The sequence below is a fragment of the Sus scrofa genome, chromosome 13, assembly GCF_054392235.1.
Source record: "Sus scrofa isolate SSC_HxYL_T2T_F1_AM1 chromosome 13, Sscrofa_HxYL_maternal_Yorkshire_Landrace_v2.0, whole genome shotgun sequence".
In the NCBI taxonomy this organism is placed as follows: domain Eukaryota; kingdom Metazoa; phylum Chordata; class Mammalia; order Artiodactyla; family Suidae; genus Sus; species Sus scrofa.
This window is the reverse complement of record NC_139395.1, coordinates 83,643,457-83,663,065: the sequence shown is the minus strand read 5'-3', so window position 1 is coordinate 83,663,065 and position 19,609 is coordinate 83,643,457. Positions and strand designations below refer to the sequence as shown.

The window sequence follows — 19,609 nt, the reverse complement described above, 5'->3', positions numbered from 1 at the left end:
CCAGCAACCTTCAGGACTCAGACTGAGCCAAGCTCAAGGGCCGCTCCCTTACCTCTTCTTTGCAGCCGTGGCAGCTGGCACTGTGCACACACACGCACATGCATACACAGGTGAACACGAAGCCCACTCTCCCTGACAGTGGGAGGGGAAAGCCCTCCCTCTAGAAGGTCTGATGCTCTGAGAGTCCTAAGTTGGAATCCACCTCTGTCCCATAGCCCCGCCCCAGTGCTGTTTTCTGTCTCAGCGAGTGGCATCACCAGCCAACAGGCCCAGAGCTCAGAATCAGCTGCCAGTGCTGCCCTGAGAGCCCCCACCCCCCACATCAGGTCCCATCAGTCCAGCTCCCCCACGTCCCTCCTGTTCCCTCAGCTGTCCCACTAACCCCTGGTCCTCTGCACTGGTCTCCCTCCTCGAGTTTTCCCTCCCTTCTACCTGCTACCGGAATGGGCTTCCGACAGCACGGCCCCAACCAGGGGTCCCCACCCCCAAATGACAAATCTAAGTGCCTCCACTTGGCACCCAAGAGCCCCTGGTGCCCTGTGAGGCCAGCCCGGATGCCCCTGCCCACAGTCAGCATCCTCTACCTGCCCTCTTCTGGACCCCTTACCCAAATTTGGCCAACTTGTGCTATTTCTTCTGCACATCCTTCCCTTCCCACCATCTCTACCTCCTGAAATCCGTCCAAGGCGCTTCACGCAAAAACCACTTCCCAGGAGAAGACGCCCGAGGTTCCTCCCTTGAGAATGGCTATGCCCCTCCCTGGCATGCTTAGGACTTTTCTTGCTCTTTGCAAGTCCTACCATTATACAGGTCATAGGCACTGAGATCAGTCTGGAGCTCTGCTCCACCAACTCCCTGCTGTCTAGCCTTGTGTGATCACTCAGTCCTTGAGCCGCGGTTTCCTCATTGCAAGGTGGGCATGAAAACACCAAGGCTGAGGGTGTGAGAGGGGAACCAAGGTGCTCATGAGGATTCAGGGAATGGCAGCCCCAGGCCTGGGGTGCTCGCCCACCCCTCCCTGCCACCCTTTCCCCCAGAGCCTCGCTGAGCTTCTCAAAGGCAGCGACTGCCTCATTCAATCTCTGTGTCTCCCCAAAGCTGATCACTATCAACTTTGGATTAGATATTTAGAGAAACACTACTTTTTCCCTTGTCAGGCAAAACCAAGAGCTGATGTGACATGACATGCTGCCAAATGTTCTCAGGGAAGGGACTGAAAACCTACGTATCCACCCAGCCATGGTCACCGCTGATCTCTATGGCCTTGCTGTGCTCGCCTGCTGAGATGTACATCTCCACAGCAGCTTTGGGCTCATTGATATTTCTGGCCCAGTCGGCCTGTTTGGTGATCAGCATCCTTGTTTCTTTGGGGTCTCCAGATCCAAGGAAATCCTGAGGAAGCACAACAAACAAAAACACTCCAGATTAGAACTTCCTGCTCCAGCATGACGTCAGGCTGCTGAATGCTGGAGCAAGGAAGGGACCGTTTGGCTGCAGCAGGCAGTCAGGATATAGGCATGAGCTGGTCCCGTGGGGCAGACAGGAGGGAGGTCCAGGTGCCAAGGGAGGAGGCGCCCAGGCCGCCTCACAGGTGCTCCTGGGGGCACTCAGACAGTGTCAAGGACTATGGCCCTCAATGTTTCCTGCCCTTCCCACTAATGGACATTTGTGCCTCAGCTAAACAACACTTTCCAGACTTTTTGGAGTACTGTACAGAAAGTCCACAGTATGGAAGGTTTATGATCAGGGTACTTGTTTCTGCCTCATACAGAGTCTGATGTATATGTGACTATTCCCATATATTGACTTTACCCAATCTTGAATACTCAGACCTAAAATCTTTATTCAGAAAGCAAGGGTGACACCACATGCTTCTGAGTGAGGCTGAGTATGAGGTCCCCCAATCTTATACAGATAAAATGGTTTACAGTCTAGAAGAGTCCTCAGCCGCCACCACACTGCAAGTATTACTGGTTCTGCTTTCTGACTCTGTTCACATTCTGCTGCTTGAACTTAGGGCCATGTCCCCTTGGCTTTGCCCAGGGCCAATAAGGAGCACAGGTGGTTTTGATTAATTACTTCTCAACCAGATAGTATCAGACCCTGTCCTGAGGTCAGGTCTGCAGGAGGCATGCGGGAGCTCAGGCAGGGGAAGGGATGTGGAGAGGGGGTGTGGAGGAAAAGAAGCCTGTGGATCTGGAGGCTCAGGGGTCAGGCCATAGGCACAAGAGGGCATCTGAAGGGCCCTGGCTGCTTCTCTGAAGCAGCCCTAGAATGCATCAGAAATCACCTCCAAAAATCACCTCTTTTCAGGCAGGATACAGTTACCCACAATCTTTGTGTGGGGGGTCACCATAGTTGAGGCAGCTTTGGTGCTGACAATTTTTAAGGTGGGGCTTTTCAAAAAGGGAAACTGGAGGTGCTTAGAGACCAGCTCTGCATTCCTCCTAAGAAGTGGTTTGTCTCAGAATAATGTATCCTGTAGAGGCTGCACCATGTCGAGCTCAGAAAGCACAAAAAAGCACTCCTTTCCCCGTGATGAGCACTTGCTTGTCAGAAAAGCAGTCAATGTATGCTAAAAACCCACTTGAACAATTATCTCTCTCTTTTTCCATTTGCTTTCAGGGTAATTGTGTAGCTCCTAAAGTAACATATTAGATTGGCCTAAGACAACCAATTCTTTCCAGGGGTGGAAGGTGCATCAAGACCCTGATGATGAGAGTCCAATAAAAGGCAGGCCCACCTTGCTGGCCTGTGGGCTCTGCAGAGCACACACACGGGAGAGCAAGGGCTTGGAAGGCAGCTGCTGACCATCTAGAGATGGCTGGTTTAGGCCATTACAGACATAGCCTTTACTCTTGGGAGCTGCAGAGTGTACTCTTTATTCCAACAAGAAACCAGAGGCCCTGCTAACCTGGTTGGTTAAGTGAGGAGCACAGAACCACCTGTGCTCCTTAGCGGCAGGGCAGCTGGAGAAGACAGACATCACAGTGAGTGCTCAGTGGACCCGGGGTGCCTGTGGTGAGAAAGGTCAAGGGTCCTTGGTAAGGAGATCAGCCAGGCACAGAGCCCACAGGCTTAAGCTTCCTCCAGCCCCAGAGCTCTAGCCTAATTGAAGCAGAGTCTAAATGGTCCTTCAAGGCTCAACAAACTGGGTTTCCAAAGGTTCTTTGGTTCCATGAAGCTAATTTATACGTTATCTGGGGCCAGGGCAAAGACTCTGTCCTGGAGTGGACAGAAAGAGGCCGTGCCGAGTGATGAATGAGACTAAACAATGTTCTCATGCTTGGTGATTTTGATAAGGACATACTACATAAGAGTTAAGAGCATTATAATTCCCTTTATCACCATATAAACATGTCACTTATCCGGAAAGCGTACAATTTATTTGTACGTGGGAATGTAATTTAAAAATTTTCCGAAAACCAGATTGAATCTTGGGAAGCAATTTTCAAGTAAACAAAAACATGCCATGTTAATAAGCACTGTATCTCCCCACCCCCAGCCCCACCATAATGTGTATGTACACATTTTCTCAAACTCAGACTATGAGGGGATTGAAACAGAACCAACCTACTTGGAATTGTGATCAAACACTGAAACCAAAAACACCCCCAGCGTGTTTACCTCCATGGAGAGGCAGACCAGACAGACTGTGTAAATGGGGTGCCTTCCTGGGTGGGGCTGCAGGTGCACGAAGCCCACCGGAGGTGCCAGGCGGGGCCGCCCAGGGAGGTCTGAAGGACCGCCATGCCTGGCCCCACTCATTCTCCTGTCCATTCTACTGCGCAGCCTTTGTAAAGGGCTTCTTCCTTCAGTACTTTGTGCAATTCTCAGAACTAAGCTGAGCTGGGCTAGGTTACCCTCTGAGAAGGAAATGGAGGCTCAGCAAAGTGAAGAGCCTTTTTCCCCAGGTCACCCACAGGGTGGCCAGGACTCACGCCCACTCTCTGGACAGTACCGCAGAGTGCTATCTCCTGTGCCACAGCTGCCCACTGGGACTTCTCAGAGGTTCCAGGAGCTGTTAGTCCTGAAGAACAACCACAACCAGCTATTCCAAATGCCTAAATCCTACCCCCAGGGATTCAATCCTTTAGTTCAAGCTTTCGTCCTTGGTTTTAATGCTGTTTTTAAGGTATTCTCCATGTGAACACATTGCTACATTGGTGGGCAGGTAACAAAAACTGAAGAGGGCAAAAGGGGGACACCCAAAGTCCCTGGATCTGAGGGATGGAGTCAAGGAACAGATGGGGGGGGCAGGGGCTTAGCCAGGCACAGGTGACCAGCCTGGGCCACATCTTAGCGACCCAGGACCTCAGAGATGGTAGAAGATAAAAGAGCACAGCCATCTTTAGGAAGAGAAAAGTAGAAAAAAGCGGGGAGGATTTCCCATCCTGAGCTTGTGAGCTAGTTCATTACCATTAACAGCCTCTAACTGGTTGAGGTTGATGACTCACTTCACATTCTCAAGCCTCTGGGAGGCAGGTCAACAAAGGCACCACCTGGAAGGAAGAACCTGGCCACCCCACGTGCCCACTCCGCTTCTCACCTTGTGCTGGGCTACACTGCTGGGACATGTGTCCCGATGGTCTGGGCTCCTCAGGGAGGCTCATTCTCACACAAGCCATCGGGAGCTGCTCCTCCAGGAAGACCTCCTTCATGTACATTTTTTATTTTTTACTTGGCTATACCTGTGGCATGCAGAAGTTCCTGGGCCGGGGATCAAACCCGTGCCACAGCAGCAACCTGAGCCACAGCAGAGACAATGCTGATCCTTAACCCACTGCGCCACCAGGGGACTCCTCCCTCACATACCTTTAAAGGCCCAGACCTGTTGGAGACTAACTTTAACAGGGGCCCCCTAACACAGAGGCCATCTCCTCACTGCCCATGCAGCAATGGGGCACACCACGCTCACACTGGAAGGCAGGGACCGTCACAGCACAAAGCCCAGTGCCAGCCAGAGCAAGAGCTCAGGAAGCTGGCTGCAGGGAACCCGGTGCCCTGTATGATGACAGCAGAACCATGAGCGCACAGGCTCTTGGTGGCCTATAACGAGGCTCTGAGAGAATTTGTGGGAGACATCCCTGAAGCCCTGAACCCCAAACCTTTAACAAAGGGACTACACTGGCTAGGACTCACAGCCTATCCAGCTCTGTCACTAAGGTCTGAACCGTCATACCCTGTCCCTTTTGGTGTCAGCCTTAAAGGTCAATATTAGGTCAGCTCTAATCAGTGGCTGCCATTGGGTCCTCGGTCTACCAATATGCCCACACCCTTTCCGAGGCCACGGGCATCATCCCTCCGTACCACCTCTGGGCATAGATGGCGGGACGGCGCAGCAGTGACGGGCTGTGGCTGGGTTACCTTGGCATACTCAAACATGCGCAGGTCCGTGTACATGTCGAGTGCGAGGCTCTCATGCCCGCTCCTCTTATACAGTTTGGCGGCCTCGTGGAACTTCCCCTGGTAGGAAAACACATCTGCCAGAAACAGGTCATTGTTGGTCTCTCCCCGCTTCTTCCTCTCCTGGAAAAATTAGAAGCACAGGAAATGGCCTCTGCAGCCGTGACAGGAAGCAGCCTTTACAAAGGTTAGGTGTTGCTATTTCCAGTGAAGCCCCTGGGCCTTCCTACTGGAACCTAAGCCTGGCTCCTGGGCTGTTGTGTCTCTCACCTGGGTTTCTGGTGGGAACGCTTAACAACAAAAGCAGATTTTTTTTTTTTTCCAGATGAGTGAAGATCAAAAGAGATGCAAACTTTAATGGAAATTCCTTATGGCTGCTTCCGTGTACGCTCTTCCAAGGAAACAACTGCAGAGTGAGGATGCTGCATGCTGCCCGCTCAGAGGTGCTCCGAGCTCCCCCCAGCTCCCAAGACCCCTGGTTTGGCCGAGTTGTGACTCTTAACAGTGGACAAGTAGAGCGTTCAGGGTTTCTTCCCAAGAAAAAGACCAACAAAAGGTAAGGAGTCTCACTATTTCCCTTTCACTACAGAGAAGGCGAGAGATGCCATGTGCTGAGCACCCACTAGGCACCAGGTAGTCCTCCCCCAGTGTCACACCGAGGGGAGGCTGGGATGCAGAAGAGGGCAGGTGACAATCACACAGAGCTGGCATTTGGTTCGTCTGACTCCAAATGTTCTTTGTTACACATTAATACTGCCTTCAGAAACTATTGGCAGTCCCCAGCACCCATGTACGCATTCACTCACATGCATACACACAGACAGGAAGCAGTGCTGAGGGTGAGAAGTAATCTGCACCCCCCGTCCTGTGTTAGGGAACAGTCACTAGTCTACAGCTCAAGTATGTGTAAACACTTAATAGCACCAGTCCTCATCCTCAGCGGTTTCTCTTTGCTTGTTTTCTAGCAAGCATATCACAGTGGAGGAAGATGAGACACTGAATCAAACTCCTAGACAAGCTGGTGAAAGTTCTAACAGCTGGAGGCAGCATGCTTCCCCAATAACAGAAGTAATTTTTAAAAACCAAAAAAAGGAAAAAAAAAAACAAAAAACAAAAAAGGCCCAACCCCAAACTACAAATAGTTTAAGCTAATCAGCCAAATACACTAATTCCTAATAGTAGGAAATGAATTCAAACCTTGCAGAGATAAGGAAATAGGTCTCACTAGGCACGGGATTTAGGCCAAATCCATCCCAGGCCCTGGGATCTTGCCACAATCAATACAAAGCATTCAGTGCACTCAGTGGGTGGGGGCCACATGGAGAGGCTCTCTTCCCACCTCATTGATGGTCAAAGGGGCCCAGGAAGGAGGCTGGGTTCTTGGGAACAATGCTGATGCATAGAAGCAAGCAACTCAGGCCTTGGAGCAAACAAAAAGGATCCTCACTCAAAGGCACTTGACTCTTTTGCAAGGGACATTTCTGATAAGTGTACTTGGCCCAGCTCACAGCATACCCGGAGAAGCAGTGACATGACCTCAACAACATGTGATTGATGGCCAGAGCTGGTCCACAAGGAGGGTGGTTACTTTTGCATACAGGAAAATTATGTTTCATGATTTTGGATTGAGACCACTAGATCCAGAAGATCCATGGCTCGGCCCACAACAGGTGACAAACTTGGCCCCCGACGATAAGCAGTACTGGGCATACTGGGCAGATGACTCTGAACAAGTCCTTTGCCATGCCGTGCAGCTGCTCTTATTTCTGTGCTGGGGAGGGAGAGGGGGTGTCGGGCGTGGAGTGCCCAGAAACAGCATGGCCTGGAGTAAGGACAGCACGAGTTTGGAAAAGGGAACTGGCTTGAATTCCAGCTGATCTTTTTGCCTTGGAGACGTGACATAGCCTTTCTGAGCCTTAGGTTCCTTATTTATCAAACAGGGGTAAGAACAGCAGCTGCCTCATTAAGTTGCTATGAGGATTTGGAACCATGTACACAGGATCACGTGTGCTCACAGAGCAGGCACTGCAAATGGCACCTATTATTAAGCCGAGTAGGCTGTGAGCTCCTGCAGGCCTCTCTTCCACTCAGTTCTCTGCCCACTGGGCTCAGCACATGGCTCGGTCCACGACAGGTGTTTATAAAGCAGTACTGAATCGAAGGGACGAGACACTGGCTAATCTCCTCGCTGCTTCCATATGTGGATTCAACTGTGTCTCACACTCTCATAGCCTCACAATAAATCTGCTAGGGGAAGAATGTGTGCACCTTTTCACAGACAGACAGAAAGCATGAAGGCACAGGGAATGATGAATACTGTCTGCCATCACCTAGCAAACGGTGCGGGCAAAACTAGCCTCCAACTCTGCTCCTTTGTCCCCAGGTGGGCTGCGAAGGGATCAGAGCTCCCCAGCACCCAGTTCAGGGCCACGCCTCCCTCCCCAGGGTCTGCAGCTGAGGGTGGATATGGACCATGTGGTCTGAGAAATGCCTCCTACATTGGCACATTGTGGGCGCCTTGTGGGGTGGTAACTAGCTAACAGCCACAGGGAGGAGGAAATCCAGTTCCCAAGAACCTGTTTAAACCCCCCAGCAACCCCAGGAGGCAGGTTTCATTCCACTTCACAACCGAGAAACCCAAGCTCAGAGGGAAGGGCCTCCGTGTCTCCCCCAGCTGCCAAGTGGCAGACGCCCTCCCTGCTCCCACACGCCAGTTCTCCCGCGTGGCACTCTGCCCCCATCGCAAGGCTGTGGTCAGGAAGCCCAGACACCCGTGGGCTCTGTCCCCGTGTCCTCTCGGCCCCGCCTGCTAGAGCTGCCTGTACAGCACTGTCAGCATGTCTGCGCTTCCCTGAGAAGAGGACGCCATCTGTCACCTCGATGCTGCTGATGAGCTGTAAATAGCGGAAGTCCTGCACTCGGGTGAAGGCCTACAGGGGAAGAGAGCAAAGAGCAAAGAGCAAATCAGCTACCTTCTAGCTGCACAAGTGGGTGACTGGCTATGGGTGGGAAGTCAAGCTTTATAAAGTGAGCCCATGAGGAGGGAAAGAAATGAGCACTGATTAATCACCGTGTATTTGGGAGGGTTCTGCCACCCAGGGAGGCACGGCTTTATCCCTGGGATCTGTCCACACGAAGAATGGCAAAGAAGCCCTGGTTTCATCACTCACTCTGTGATTAGGGAAACAAAGCTGGGATCCTGCAGCCACGGATGGGGCTGGCTGGGAGGAACCCCTAAGAAGGAGGGCAGACAAGGCCAGTCTGAGCCCTGAGGTGGCAGCCATGGGGCGAGACTGCCTGGGAAGAGACTGCAGACCCACCTCAGTGACCAGGGACAGCCACACTGACCAGCAGGGCACAAACACAGGGTGCCCAGAGCCCGTGGTGCTGGCACAGAGGGAGACAAAGGACACAAATGGTTTCTGGAAGGAAGGGGGAGGCAGGGACTGCAGTCCCTGGAAGCCAAACTCTTAGGGAAATCCTACAAGTACAGTAATGTCAGAGACTTTAACCCATGGGCTGCTAGGAACTTTGAGGCAGTTTTCCACTGGCAATTGAAGTTAGCTAAGCATCTTGGCGCTATCAGATTCTGCAAGTGGTTTAGAGGAGCATAACCCTGCACGTCAGGCTGATCTTTAGTGGCTTTGCTGCCCTTTCTATCCAGGCATGCTCCTTTACACAGCCCTCTATGAAGTGGGCTGACACACACCTGGGGGAATGTCCAGGTCCAGGAACCCTCAGAGTTTAAAAAGCACAATGACAATCCTGGCCACATGTGTCCCTACTTAGCTGCACAACATCCTCCATCCAAAGAAATGGGGAAATGAGCAAGTCATCTGGCCTCTGGCTGCCTCACAGGTGACCACAATGTGACTTCATCATCTCATCCTTCAGGGCCAGGCATCCTGTCAGGGGCTGGGGACCTGGCCCTCATCCCCCTCGGAATATTCTAAAAGGGGAGGCAAGGAGATTAAACAGATCATGGAACCTCCTTGAGCTAAGAGCTATATAACAATGAACCAGACGCCCTGGAGAACACAGACCCACTGGGCATGGGCCACAGCAGGAAGCAGGATGAAGTAGAGCCTTGCACAGCAGTAACAAGAGAGGGATCCCTTGAACGGGTCAGGCAGGGTCCACATGAGCAAGGGATGGAGGGCTCAGAATACCTTCTTGCCAGGCAGTAGGTCTCCAGATATATTGGAGCAAAGTGGCAGAAAGGAAAGAAGGAGCACGCAAGGTCTCAGGCCTGGCTCTGAGAACTCCCAGCCGGGGGCCTGAACCCTCCCTGCTGCCATGCTGCCAGGGACAGGGACAAGCTAGCAAGGAATCCTGCTCTGCTAGGATTTTGGGACTTGCCACCGTGAGAAACCTGTTTCCGAGTTCCTTCAGCCCTGACACATTCTGCAGAGTCAAGGATGCCTTGGTCAGAGTGGTCAGAGTCACAAGGCCATGATAACCTCAAGCCAAGGGAAGTGTGGGAACACGGAGCAGGGCCGCATCCCCACGTACTAAGCAGCTCTCCTCTGCCATCTAGTGGGGACACCGGTACCTCCTAGTGTACTTGGGTGACTTGGCAAAGCAGATGAAAAAGAAAAGGTGGGCACTTGGAATTTGGCAAAAATGATCAAGTTTTAGTCTGTAGTTAAAATCTTGTGGGCTTAACACAGTAATTTCTATTCTCAGGGAGTATCTGGGGGATACAGAGTTGGAGTGTCATTAAACATGTGGAGGGTCATTCCAGTTTAGTTTTTGTCCTTCAAACACGTGCTGACACCTGATGTGCCCAAGGTACCGTGCTTGGCAGGGCTGGCTGATACCAGCAAGAGGCTGAGGTTGAGTGCCTGGGTGTAAGCAGATGACACTCTCTAAGGAAGACTTCTAATTTCATTCCAGGCTAAAAACAAAAAAAAACAGTCTAGGAGTCCTCTATCACCCTTTTCCCCTCCTGGCACTCCTGTGTGGGGCAGAAGGAAGTGCCCTCCTGGACTTGCCTCCTCTCTCCTCTCCATTCTTCCAGCCCTCCTCTGTTACCATCCTCCTGACACTTAATAGATCTAAAAATAAAATTATTACAGTGTGATGATTTTACTTTTAATAATGCCTGGCATTTGTACAACCACTGGCAGTTTTAAAATCCCTTTTGTGACACTGCGTTGTGCAGGCATGGCGGGGGTGTTTTCACTGTGCCCGCTGTGGGAACGGGAGGACCGAAGCACCCAGAGACGTAGCTGGCCTGGGGTCATCCAGCCCAAGCAGACAGAGCTGCTCCCCACCCAGGCTGCTGGGTCCTGGCCTGGCCTCCGTCCACTTTCTTTTCCTGCCTAGAAGCCTCGCCCCAGCACAGGGTGGACACCACACACGTCTGCAACTCCTTCCCCACCAGCTCAGGAGTATGGGCAAAAAGAAGACCTGACAAGGGAAGAGGAGGGGAGAGAGGAACAGAGGAGAGGGGTTTCAAGCCATTCCTTTCCCCAGCTCGGGTTCCAGATGAAAACCTATCTCAGAGATGGAGCTGGGCTTTTCCAATGTGTGGAAAAGGGTGAAATGTTTTTAACCATCTCTCTAGTTTTACTAGATGAGGCCAGGAAACGACCAAGAATCAAGGCTGTGACTCATGCCATGAACATCTGAGTGGAGTGACGCTGTGGTCAGAATCAGAGAACTTGACTATTTCTTCCAATGCACTCAGCAGAGTGCCGAGAAAACCAGCACTGTGTAACTAACGACCTAATACCAGTAAGTGCTGATACCCATGATAAAGGCACCCACTGGTTGGGTGCTGTGCCTGGATGACTGCTAACAAGACAGGCAGCCAGAATCCATCAGAGGGCCCTTCTGTGTCAGGCTTTACAGTCATTATCACGTTAGGATGGGGACTGTCATCACCTTCATTCTACAGATGAGCAACTGCACAGTTGGGCAGTGGCTGAGCTGGGATCTCAGCCCACGTCAATCTAAATTGAGCCCACGACAGGGGGCATTTGCCTATCCACACATCACCTGGACCCCCTCTGGCCTCCTCAAGGGACCCTTCGAGGACCAAATCCCAGCTCATGCTGACTGATGCTTACCTTCTTTGCTGTCTCAAACTCCAATCCTTCTAGAGCTTCCATGGCCAGCTCACGCCAGTCAGTGTCTGTCACACCCAAGCAAGCAATCTGGTAGGCTTCCCGGAACATCTTCCTATCCAGGTACTGGTACATTGGAGCAGACTGCAGGACGGCATCCAGAAGAAAGAAAGCTGCTTTCAGAGCCACCAAAGAACTCAGATTCACGTGAGGCCTGAAGCCGGCTGTGTGCACCAACTTCATTATTTACGCTGGCAGAACAGGGCCATGGCGCCACATCAGCACACTGCTCGGCCTCAGCCTGGCCCAGCTCACATACCTTCCATTCTGCCATCTCTTTCACAGCCAAACACCACAGAGCCACCGTGTTCCACAGCATGGATTTCTACCCCTTAGGTTGGCCGTATCATAAGACCTCACCCTCTGCAAAGTACCTGCTTGGTTTTAAATGTCATCTCTTCTGGAAGTCTTCACTGACCCCTCCAGGGAAGGGGCCTGAGCCTCCCCTGTGCCTCTTGTCCTAAACCTCATGTTGTGTTTTAATTACAAGCCTATCCCCCAAGGCTGTGCACAACCTGAGGGTGGCAGCGGGTCATACTTACCTTCCTCAGCAGGCCCTCAGCCTATGATGCTGAAGGAATGAACGTCACTGTGAAGAAGGGCCCTGGAGTGGCCTCTTGCAAAGATACCGAGAAACCTCCTTACTCCAAGAAAGGCAACCCCTCCTAGGTCCTGGCACTGGGAACCTTCTTGCTATTCCTCTGGTGGGACACGGCTGCCTCACCGTGATATCTGAATGGGTCCTAAAAACTTCTCTTTTTAGGTTTACAAAGTAGTTTAGGATCAGTCTCAACAGCCCTGTGCAGTGGATATTGCTGCTCCCTGACCACTGCCTGGAGACTGAGAGGGTGACTGATCTGCCAAAGACACAGAAATGGCACATGGAAGACCTGGGGATGGACCAGGGGCGGGGGAGCGTGACCAAGTTCTGGCTCCTCCCTGCCTCCTGGGTAGGGGGTGTGTGCGTGTGTGCATGTGTCGTGTGGACACACGCACACGAGAACATGTGTGAGTTGGGCCCGGGGTCTTCATTGACCAGAGGCCCTGCCTGTTTTCAGGCAGTCAGAAGTGCTAAACAAACTGCACACCTCCTTCTGGGTTCTGGGGCAGTGGACACCAATCAGCCAGGACCTCTGATAATGGCTGCCACATGTGGAGCTGGACATGCTGTTTTCTCCATTTGGGACCTTTATCTTTGAAGTTGAAGGAAACTTGTTTCTTTTTAAGCCATTCTACCCTCTGACAGCAAGCCAGCAAAATCGCTTCTGAACGCTCACATTCTTCTCGGAGCCACCCCTACTCCTGCTTGGAGGGGGCAGCATGGGAGGAGCCAGGGAGCAGCCACAGCTTTGCTGTGTGATTTGGTGTAAGCTGATTAGCTTCTGCTGTAATGCCCTGCCCTTCTAGCTACTGGGGCAGGCACAAGTGCTCTGGAAGAGGGAAGGGGCTGGCATGTATGGGCCTGCCCCCTCCCCACTGCACCTTCCCAGCACCAGCTCCTCCCCATCTCCCGACTCCAGGAGGGCTCCCATTTCCCTTTGCTCCAGACACACTAGCTGCTTCTCTCCAGATCTTTCCGAGCTCAGATAAAATGTCGCCACCTCCTGGAAGCTTTCTCAAATTCCCCAGGCACAAAGAGCTTTCCTTTCTTAATTCCTCCAGTGAGCACCCTTTGTTCTAATTTAGTTTTTTTGTAGTGTTTGCTATTTTAAGATTGATAATAATAAGGGGAATAGGAATTGGGCCAGACAAAACCTGAAAGATCTTATATTTAGCTCCACTACACAGAAAAGTGAGGCCCAAAGAGTGAAAGGAGCTGCTCAAGGTCACAGCTGGTTTAGGCAGCAGAGTCAAAGCTCAAAGCCCATGGCAGGGATGGGACAGGCACAACAGAATCAGCATACAATTCAGGTTTGCCTGCGAGGCACAATATGAGAACAGTAGTTTTAAAAATACCCTAACCAAACAAATGCCCACTGAGCTCCACTTTATCTTACTGCTACATTCCAAGCATGAAGTCACCACGGCCCTGAGAAGCCCGAGAGGGCTTGCCGCCCTACTTGGCAGCCCTGACTAACCAATTCTTGCACAAGATGATGTAAATTTCGAAAGGAAACCAGAAATCCCCAGAGTGGGCCTGATGCTTTCTCCCTCCTCTGTAGGCCAAAACCACAGGATGGCTGGAGGCAGAGGCGACAGATAAATAGCCTTTGTCTTCAGGCTGCCTTTCCTAACCCTTGGCAATTCTGACCTGCTGCATCAGCAGGATGGCCTTGGTGCAGCCCCAGAGGTGGGGGAGGGCCCTCTGGCTCTGAAACTTAAGGGCTTGGCAAGAGGAAGCCCAGGCCACCCCTCTGGCTCCTCTTGGTCGGCCCAAGTCAGGGAGCAGCAAAGTGCATTTATCTTTGAGGCCAGAATAGCAGTCCTGGAGGAAAACTCTACCAGCATGGCCTGTTTGGCTGGATGGACAAAGGCTGGGTTTCTGGAGGCTGTAGGGCCAGTGCAGGATGCAGACCCGACTAGGACCTCGAGGAACAGTCAGTGGGGCTGCTCTCCCTGCCCCTCCTGCCCCACCCCCACCCAACTCTCTCCCTTCGTTCTCTGGCTTTCTTTTTTCTCTTTCCTGTTCCTCAGATCTGAATTCTACTATTGCTTACTGAATACCTCCTCAATACCAGGCGCTATTGATTCCTGAAGCAGTAACAAGGGTAACATCGGCTGAGAGGGAGCAGTGGACCCCAGCCCTACCCTTCACAAGGAGCAATAGCAGGGGGCGAGAGTGAAGATGAGGTATGTGAAGGGGTGCAGATTATAGGATCCCAGCTGCAAGGCAGTCGAGACAGACCTACGAATCTTTCCAAGGACATGACCGACCTCTGACCCATTAATTTCACTTCTAGGAATTTATACCAAGGACCTAAGTTGGGATAGGTACAAAGACTTAGCTAGAAAGACGCCCACTATCTACAATAGCAAAAAAGCCGTAAACAGTATGACTATCCAACTCTAAGTACTGGTTAAGTTATGGAAGATCTATATGATAAGACAAAAAGTAGTCATTAAAATCAAGTGGTATTGGGGAGTTCCCTAGTGGTCTAGTGGTTAGGATTTAGCGCTTTCACTGCTGAGGCCCAGGTTCAATCCCCAGTCTGGGAACTGAGATCCCAAATCAAGCCTCTGCATGCTATAGCCAAAGCAACAAACTAAAAAACCAATGAGGGGAGGGGGCAGGGCAGCAGGAAGGGAGGTGTGGTTATAACAAAAGGGCAATCCAACACCAGGGATCTCATGAGCTGGTGGCAGTAGAACCATGCACCTACACAGGTGATAAATTTGTGCTGTAGTTTTGCAAACTGTCCCCAATGGGAATACCTGGGCAAGTTGTACTAAGGCTCTCTGTATGACTTCTTACAATTGCATGTGAATCCACAATCTCTGTATTTGAAATGCCAGAGGAGCACATGTACTGAGGAAGAGTCATGCTTCCAGCAGACTGCTGAGTGGAAAAGCCAGATTGCTAACTGATGGCCAATAATTCATACAAAGTGATGGGTCTGCAGGATGTAAATGTTAGGTTAACAAGAAGATGGAGGGAAAGGAAGTGATTAAAACTCTGTCTTATTTATAATCACATTCAGTAAAGGAAGTAAAGTAAATCCGAGGTTTCATCTGCAGGAGCAATACTTCCGCCCCTCCCAGGAAAGGGGATCAGGGAGGTTGAGCTGTTTGCCCAAAGACACACAGGCTGCAAGGGGTGGAGATAGGGTTGCGGTTCAGGTTCAGAGTGCCTTCCAGAATATCACAGCTGCCACTCTTTTCTCTCTTCCCTCTGTCCTTGCCACCCCCTCCCAAGCACCAGCAAGGAGCCTGGCTTTCCTGGTCTCACTCGCCCTCCCCTGTGAGGAGCTGATGGGCCCCAGGTTACCTGTGGCACCTCCACAGCTGACATGGAGAAGACGTGGAGGCAGAAGATCTTGGAGCCGTTATAACCAACCACAAAGCCCTGCAACTTCTGCTGGTGCACAGGGAAGGTGCTGGCCTTGATGTTGAGGTAGCCTCCCCCGGAGAAGCAGAGCATGTCCTCACACTGGGTGTTCCAGGCCACGCTGTTGGCATTCGGTTCCTGAAGGACAGGGATGGCAAGGCTGACACCCCCAGGTGTGGGCACCATTCGTACATGCAGTCAAGTACTCTGACTAAAGCCTGAATCATGCTAAGCTGCTAACAGGGAGTGGGATGTAGAGAAAGAGTAGAAGAAGGGGATCAGAAGAGGCTGACAAGCCATAGACGCAGGCTCCTCTTTACCCTGTGTGTGCTGGGATTTTGTAATAAGCATTACTTAAAAAGTTTATTATCCCAAATATTAACCATTACATAGTAAGTGAGAAAATCAGAAAAGGAGGTTCTGGTTCTATTAAAGAAAGAGTATACAAAGCTAGTCATGGAAGGTTTAAAGGGATATAGTCCCCGAAGGTCCCTTGTAGCATGGTGGCTTAAGGATCCGGCGCTGCCACAGCCGTGACTCAGGTCGCAACTCCCTGGCCCAGGAACTTCCACACGCCAGGGGTGTGGCCAAAAATAGAGGCTCTATTCCAAAGAATTAACAGTGATTGTTTGGGAGTGGGTGGAATTGTGGGTAATTTTTATTTTCTACATGTTTTGTTTGCCTGAAGTTTTCTTTTGGTCATGAGCACCTATCGTCTGTTACAGTAACAAAAAGAACAGTGAATTATATTTAAAGTTAGAAAATACTGGCGTTCCCGTCGTGGCTCAGTGGTTAATGAATCTGACTAGGAACCATGAGGTTGCGGGTTTGATCCCTGGCCTTGCTCAGTGGGTTAAGGATCGGCGTTGCCGTGAGCTGTGGTGTAGGTTGCAGACGCAGCTGGGATCCCACGTTGCTGTGGCTCTGGCGTAGGCTGGTGGCTACAGCTCCGATTAGACCCCTAGCCTGGGAATCTCCATATGCCTCGGGAGGGGCCCTAGAAAAGGCAAAAAGACAAAAAAAAAAAAAAGAAAGAAAATATTGTCTCTGCATGTAGTTCACACATGTAAAACTACAGCCAGGCTGGAAGCACTCTCCCCCAGCTTTCCCTTAAAGGCTTCTGCTTAGCTCTGGAGCCCCAGGGACCAGCAGATATTCATACCTTTCTGCCTAGAATCTTTTACAAGGCTTCAATCATTGATAATGAGCATAGATTACTTTTATAATGAGAAAAAAAACAATATAGCTGTTTTAGTTTTTAATCCCAGAGGGCCAGGGCAGTGGAGAGGAGAAAGATAAGTAGGAACACTTAGGTCTCCCAGCCTCCTGAGGAATGCTCACAGGGGCAGGGAGGATACACGCCCTTCCACTTCTAAATGGCTTGAGGCTCAGACACAGATTCACACCTGGGGGCTGCTAATCTACCCATCCAGGGCGCAAATGACCAGTGTCAGGGGAAGTGATTCGAGTGCCAGGCACTGGACTAGGTACTCTGGTATCTTGTTTAGTTCTATAGCAATTCTGTGAGGGGGCAAATCCTAGTTCCATTTTATTTTTTATTTTTTTATCTTTATTTTTTGTCTTTTTAGGGCCTCACTCATGGCAGATGGAGGTTCCCAGGCTAGGGGTTGAAACGGAGCTATAGCTGCCAGCCTACGCCATGGCCACAGCAATGCCAGATCCAAGATGAGTCTGCAACCTACACCACAGCTCACAGCAACACCAGAGCCTTAACCCACTGAGCAAGGCCAGGGATCAAATCTGCGTCCTCATGGATACTAGTTGGATTCATTAACCACTGAGCCACAATGGGAACTCCTAGCTGCATTTCAGAAGTAAGGAAAAACTGAGACTCAGAAGGTCACTAACTTGCTTGAGATCACACAGTAAGTGATGAAGGCAGGAGTAGGGCCAGGTCTGCCTGAAGACAAAGCCTGTGCTCCTTCTTTTTTCTAAACTACTCTGCCTCCAAGGGATGGAGGTGGTGGTGGGGATTATCATCCAGGGAAGCACCTTGTGTCCCCTTCCCAATGACCATAGCAGCTTCTTACTCGTGCACCCTTGCTGATTCTGCTGCTGAGAACTAGGAGGAGCCCTGATAAAGGAACCCCTGTCTGCCCATAACACAGGGGAACTTGCAGTGGGCAAGGAAACCCATCAGGGGGTGTCGGCTCTGGGAGGAACTTGCCTCAGGCAAATGGCCTTGACCACTTAGAAAGCCCTGAAAAGTCCTGGAACAGCTTCTGCGGAAAGCCAGCAGGCTGGGCATAGAGCCCATGGGCTCTCTTCTCCCATGACACACCTCTTCCAGCCACAGGACCAAATGGTGTGGAAGCAATGCCCACCCCCTCAGAGGACTACACATTTTGCCAGCTCTTCCCGCGTCCTTGGGAAATAAGTAGAAAGAGGGCTGCCTCTCTTTTCCCTCCTCTCAGATGAGGCAACTAACCCTGGCCCCTGACTGTCACAGGGCACTTGAACATACAGGCAGGACTCCAGCTGGTGAGAAGCAGACTTTTTCAAAAGAATTGTTCTCACATTAAGCCACGTACGGAGAGTCCACATGTGCCCCACTTAAATTTCATACTATTCACATACTGCTCACAGTAACTACGTAAGCTGTAACTGACCCATCTTACCTATGGGGAAACTAAAGTTCCCAAGGCTCGCCCAGTCCCTGCGGCCTGTTTGCAGGAGGGGCAGGCTGTGTCAGGCCTCGGGGACTTCCCCACACTCTACACCTCACTGGGCCCCTCAGTCCTGCCTGGGAACAGTGAGAGCCCCTCATGCTGGGTTGGGAAGTGCGGGAAGGGTCTCTCATCTGACGACCTTGTCCTGGGCACCCTGGGACGTCACCTGAAACAGCAGCTCCTTGGTGTGGATGTCATACACCAGGCACATATCGTTTTCATCCACCACGGCCAGCTTGTTCCGGGAGGCGCTCATGTCCAAGCAGCGCACGGCTGTGGCCTGCTTCAGCAGGACGATGGCAAAGAGATTGTCCACAAAGATCTTCAGGATCTGGTGAGATTTCAGAGAAAAAGTGTGAGGCACCATGGCAACAACACCCTGGAACACCGCCAGGCTGCTCTAAGGGAACAGCTACCACCAACTTCACCAGATGCTCTGTGCGGGGGGAAAAAGAACTCATCAACGGGCAGAGAGGGGGATTTATCCACAGGAGACCAGAAGTGGGGGTCCATCTGAGGTCACACTACACACAACCAACTCACTGGAACGACTGCTTGACTAGGGACTGCTAACAACATTTCCAGAAATGCAGGGCTAGGAGATACCACTAGCGAGCCCCAAATCACAATGTAACACAGCAAAAGGCGCTCATAAACACTGTCAAGACAGCTTGTGAAACCAGAGCAAGGTGATGGTGACGAGGAAGACAGCTACCATGGACCATCTCTGATGGCCCTGTGAAATGTGGTATTCTCCTCCTCTGTAAAACCTGAGCCCTGAGAGGTGAGGTGACCTGCCAGGGTCACACAGCTAGTGAGCAGGTAAAGATGAACATGACCCCAGGTCTGCCTGCCCACAAAGCCCGGGGCCTCCGGCCTCACACTGGAAGTGACAGCTGACTGAGAGGAAGGAGCTGGCTTTCTGTCCCTACGGTGCTGCTCCTCTGCCGCCCCGCTCATCTCATACTCCATGACTTCCGTCCCCAGGAAAGGCCCAACAAGCCTCAGCCATGAGCCATGTGCTAGACAGCTTGGCTCTCAGGCTAATGCAGTTATATTTTCACTTTCAAATTTTCATGTAACCCACTTAGAACTTTTCTTATTTTGAGCAAAGAAGACATATACACAAATCTGTTTAACTTTCTGTAACCTAGATTTTCCCCATCTACTTGAGCAAGGGGTCCATTTTTCTTAGCACATCTCACAGTAGCCTGACGACTAGCACCCTCTGGGACACAGGCTAGAACCCACACCTTAATCTGTTTATTGCTCTAGTAGGGATCTGACTTAAGGAATGACCTCTGCCTCCCTCTCCAGCAAGACACTGAAACTGAAATTTACTCCAGTAAATCTCCCACCTTCTGGGTGACCTTAAATCACTAACCCACTCTACAGGC

General features: G+C 51.3%; 1 protein-coding gene across 15 annotated transcripts in view; it reads right to left on the bottom strand.

Moving 5' to 3' along the window:
* IFT122 (intraflagellar transport 122) overlaps positions 1-19,609 on the bottom strand; it is a 73,369-nt gene that overhangs the window by 15,792 nt on the left and 37,968 nt on the right. For 6 of the 15 annotated variants that reach the window (XR_014823822.1, XR_014823820.1, XR_014823818.1 and 3 more), the window contains 6 exons: positions 18,379-18,543; positions 15,463-15,660; positions 11,481-11,621; positions 8,283-8,336; positions 5,368-5,529; positions 1,226-1,392 (listed from right to left, as the gene is read on the bottom strand). Coding sequence is in view for 5 of the 15 variants with exons in the window: in XM_084989485.1 (XP_084845611.1) it covers positions 1,226-1,392; positions 5,368-5,529; positions 8,283-8,336; positions 11,481-11,621; positions 15,463-15,660; positions 18,379-18,543 (887 nt within the window). In the remaining 10 variants the exon portion in view is untranslated. The remainder of the gene's footprint in view (positions 1-1,225; positions 1,393-5,367; positions 5,530-8,282; positions 8,337-11,480; positions 11,622-15,462; positions 15,661-18,378; positions 18,544-19,609) is intronic. The other 9 variants (XR_014823821.1, XR_014823819.1, XM_084989484.1 and 6 more) reach the window with 3 other exon arrangements.